This window comes from Berghia stephanieae, chromosome 7 (assembly GCF_034508935.2).
Source record: "Berghia stephanieae isolate SIO BIC M18660-M18661 chromosome 7, UCSD_Bste_1.3, whole genome shotgun sequence".
Lineage (NCBI taxonomy): Eukaryota > Metazoa > Mollusca > Gastropoda > Nudibranchia > Aeolidiidae > Berghia > Berghia stephanieae.
The window spans coordinates 863,476-868,475 of NC_088366.1; the positions used below are offsets into that span (position 1 = coordinate 863,476).

General features: G+C 28.1%; 1 protein-coding gene across 1 annotated transcript in view; it reads left to right on the top strand.

The window, feature by feature from the left end:
* The first annotated feature begins 82 nt into the window (after positions 1-82).
* Positions 83-5,000, top strand: part of LOC144976317 (hexosaminidase D-like) — a 15,430-nt gene continuing 10,512 nt past the window's right edge. The window contains exon 1 of the mRNA XM_078920515.1: positions 83-332. Coding sequence (XP_078776641.1) covers positions 292-332 — 41 coding nt within the window. The 5' untranslated portion in view covers positions 83-291. The remainder of the gene's footprint in view (positions 333-5,000) is intronic.

Genomic DNA, 5,000 nt, shown 5'->3' on the forward strand with positions numbered 1-5,000 from the left:
GTGCTAAGAACGCAGACACTAACTTTGAGCGTGGAGTCATTTTATTTCATATGTAAACAAACTTTTAGTTTCGATTTACTTCCCTTTTGTTAGGCCTTTTTTTTCTTCTTCTCTCTGTCTCTTTGATCTCTCGGAATAATTAGATCTCGAGTGAAAGATTTTATCATTTTTCCAAGCTAAATAATGCATTTGAGTGCACATCTTATTTCCGTGGATCCTTGCCTGCCCCTTGGAATAGTATAGATGTAAGCTAGCATAGATTTCAATAGGAATAGAACACAGTGGATCGACATGGAAATGGAAACAAAAGCTCCTGTCAACCTCAAGTCTCGGTTTGTTGTTGTTATCCCCCCCCCCCCCCCCCCCCCCCCCCCCCCCCCCCCCCCACTTTACTGTTTAAACAAGTTTGTAGAGTTTGGGTTTATGTTCCCCTAGTTTATATTGAGATTTTATATAACCCAACATCCAGAGCCAATGCGGTTTACGAGGGGACCCAAATCAACAGCAACACTGCTGGTCATAGTCATAGAGAGAGAGGATGAAGGATGAAGAAATGTGCTGGCAGACCCAATGTCAATGATGGCCATGGTTAAATCGACTTTGATCATTATTTTTGAAGACGCATTATTCTAGAATGAGACATGTTATTTTATGAAAGAAGCTTCTTTTGGAAGGGAGATTTCAAAGTACCTTTGAAATCTGTGCTTGTGAGTGACTAAGTCTGACTATATCGCGCCCAAACGATCAAACTGTGATGCAAAAGCAGTTAAAATAATAAACAGACAGATAAATAAGATAAAAACCCAAGGTTATAGAAATATGAATTGTTATGCACGAGTATTACATACAATGTTTTTTCCAGGAGTAGAACCACACACAATTACAATGTGTATACTTATTTACAGTGCTACATTTATTCCATTAACAATTCACATCAATCTAACAATTTCCCTTCTTCACAAAATACAACCTATCTGTTAAGTATTTTAAAAAATTCTATACATAATAGTAATGATAAAATATTAATATATATATATATAATGATGATGATAATAATAAATAATAATAAGAATAATAATAATAATAATAATAACAATAATAATAATAATAATAATAATAATAATAATATATAATTATAATATATAATAATAATAATAATAATAATAATAATAATAATAATAATAATAATAATAAATAATAATAATAATAATACAGTAAAAACCTGTTAAACCAAAAATGTCTAAACCAAAAAGAAATCAAACTGTTGTCATTTTTTCCTCTTTATTTCTGTAATCAAGTATGGACAAACTGAAAGCCTCTCTGCTCAAACTATCTTTAAACACAAAAAGAAATTGCTGAATAAACCGATTTGAAAAATTTGCTGATAACCAAACTAAAATCCCTTTAGAACTGTTATTGTAACTCAATGTGCTCTCTTGTATCCATTCAACTTCAACATCCTTCACACACCTCCGCTGAAGCCCTCTCCACTTCACCACCAACTCTCTTCACACACCCCCTCCCCCCTTCCTCCCTCCCTGCCCACAATAATCCACACAGTGCCTTATTAGTCTCTGTGGCCTCTCTACTCCCCAACTCATTTCCCCTCACACCACTCCCACCCGATCGCGCGAGTCAGTTCTTACCTGAGAACAAAATATGCTGGTTGAGATCAGTCTCCATAAAGATGACGTTGAAGTAATAACACTTTGGCACATACTACTTTTACCCTCGTTTGTATGCACATATATGTACTCACAAAACCCCCCACCACACACACAAAAACACACACGGACTCACACAAACACAATTCTCTACTTCCAAAGAAACACAGTTGAATAATTTAATGTGATGCATTGTGTATGACAGTGAGATGAATGACAGTGGAATGATAAAACCCCTGGAAAATCATGATAACTTTTTGAGATTTGCCTGAATCGAAATATTATGTTTAAACGGATATAGAATACCAAGTCCATTGAATTGTGGTTTAACTGGTTTTTACTGTAATAAAAATAATAATAATAATACTAATAATGATAATAATAATAATATTAATAATAATAATAATAATAATAATAATAATAATAATAATAATAATAATAATAATAATAATAATAATAATATTAGTTATAATAATAATAATAATAATGATAATAACAGCAACAAACATTATTATTATTTTATTATTATTATATTATTATTATTATTATTATTATTATTATATTATTATTATTATTATTATTATTATTATTATTATTATTAAATATTATTAGTATTATTATTATTATTATTATTATTATTATTATTATTATTATTATTATTATTATTAATATATTATTATTATTATTATTATTATTATTATTATTATTATTATTAGTTTTTATTATTATTATTATTATTATTATTATTTTATTATTATTATTATTATTATTATTTATTATTTTTATTATTATTTTTATATTATATTATTATTATTATTATTATTATTATTATTATTATTATTATTAGTATATTATTATTATTATTATTATTATTTATTATTATTATTATTATTATTATTATTATTATTATTATTATTATTATTTTTTTTATTATTATTTTTATTATTATTATTATTATTATTTATTATTATTATTATTATTATTTTATTATTATTATTATTATTATTATTACAAAATGATTATCCATAATATATTTAAGTTCCAGTTACACAAGAGTTAATTAACTTCTCATTCATCTTAATCATTTCAGAGCCCATTGACATCTTATGTGTTCATAAATTAAGTGTCAACACTATTTAGTCCTTTGACTTTATTATGATCAGTCAGATATGACAAAGAACACATAAGATGTCCCAGGTTTGAGAGTTTTTGCCAAGATGAAGGTCATTTAAATCGATCGATTTTTGAAGGGCGAGTTTTCTGGACATTTTTTTAAATTTGGGTTTTTCCAGAGTACGGCAGAGGTTGAAGGTTTATTAATGGTTATTTTGATCGTTGTCATTTGTCATTGTCATAGAGTCGCATTTTTGTTTACTTAAACTCATTATTCCAGATGTCACAGTCAAATGATGGAAATGAAAGGGAAGTTTATTACAATGTACATTATTGGGACGATAAGTTATGGCATTTGTATTTGGAAGACTAGATAGACTATGGATGCCTGTCATTGTGTCTGTCTAATGGACTCAGTTGATCCCGTCCTTAATTGATTCAATTTTGGGGTTGCTGAAAAATCTTGCTCCCAAATGTTGAATCTACAAATCTCCCAACTATTTTTGTTTGGGTGTAGATGAGTCAACTCTACCTATCTCTGACTTAATTAACTTTAATGGAACACTCGATTTACTTGTGTCAGTTTAAATGTGGGTTGACATACTTCGAAATGTCATTTGTTGCACTCACCACATCAAGTCTTCCCTTTTTTTAGTTGTAGTTACAGACAGTAGCAGCAGGAACAAACAATTGCATTTCAATGTAGGCTAGAAGTTGATTCCTCATTTTGTCAACATTCCTGATTTTCATATTTTTAAAATTCCTGTTACCTGTGTCAAGTTGTTACTATTATTATTATTAATATTATTATTATTATTATTATTATTATTATTATTATTATTTATTATTATTATTATTATTATATTATTATTATTATTATTATTATTATTATTATTATTATTATTACCAGTTATTATTATTATTATTATTATTATTATTATTAGTATTATTTTGTTATTATTATTCTTATTATTATTATTGCTGTTGTTATTATTGCTATTATTATTATCATTATTATTATTATTATTATTATTATTATTATTATTATTATTATTATTATTATTATTATTATTATTATTATTATTATTATTATTATTATTATTTTTATTATTATTATTATTATTATTATTATTATTATTATTATTATTATTTTTATTATTATTATTATTATTATTTTTATTATTATTATTATTATTATTATTATTATTATTATTATTATTATTATTATTATTATTATTATTATTGTATTTGTTGTCGTTGCTGTACTTTTGATATCATCAAAATGTCACCATGACAGAGGTGAGTGGTAGGGCAGTTTAGTCGTGATCTAATTTAATGAAGAGAGACACAGAGAGAAACTGTAAACCAGAAAATGTCACATTTGCCTCTGTCCTGTCGTGTCGTCTGCTGTGGCTTTTCACAGGTTTTCCTTGTTTTAGCATCGATGACATTTGATCGGAATAGGTTGTCATGTTATGGACACACCAATCTACCTAATTGACCCCGGTAATCTAATTTTATCAAGATAAGGAAACTCAATAGTGGCTCCTACTTAAAAATTTAAACAATTGAGCTTTATATAACGCAATATCCACTAAAAGTGCTCAAACTCAAAGCGCTTTACAAGGGGTTCCTGGTCAACAGAAACATTTAACATGTAGGACGGGACATTGTTAGGTGACATTACAATTTTTAGGACAAAGACAACACTGTTAACGGCCAGGTACTCATTTTACACCTGAGTACGGTGAGAGAATGTGACTCAACTATGTGCCGAGCGCGAGGCTCAAACCCAGGACCTCCCGATTCGAATGCGAGTGTCATACCACTAGACCACATAGCCGCACTTCAATTTATTAAATTAATAAATCAAATCAATGCCATATTTGTGAAAACATTTTCACTCATTAGCCATGATAGCATGGGGCAGCGTGGCTTAGCGATACGGTCTTTGCTTTTTACCTGAAAGGTTCCAAGTTCTATTTTTAATATTTTTTAATACCCATTGCGCTGTGTGGCCTTGAACAAGTCACCTCGTCCTAGCTCAGTTTGTGGCACTGGACTGTAGCTGAAGTCTGGGTTAGTCCAGTCTTTCCTTGGAATAGACCTTTAAAACAAATTTCCCCTATGGGATGAATAAAAGGAATTTTATTTATTTTTATTTTTATTTTGATACTTGTAAACAATGAAAAGAAAGACGGAAAAAAAAAACAAAAAACAATC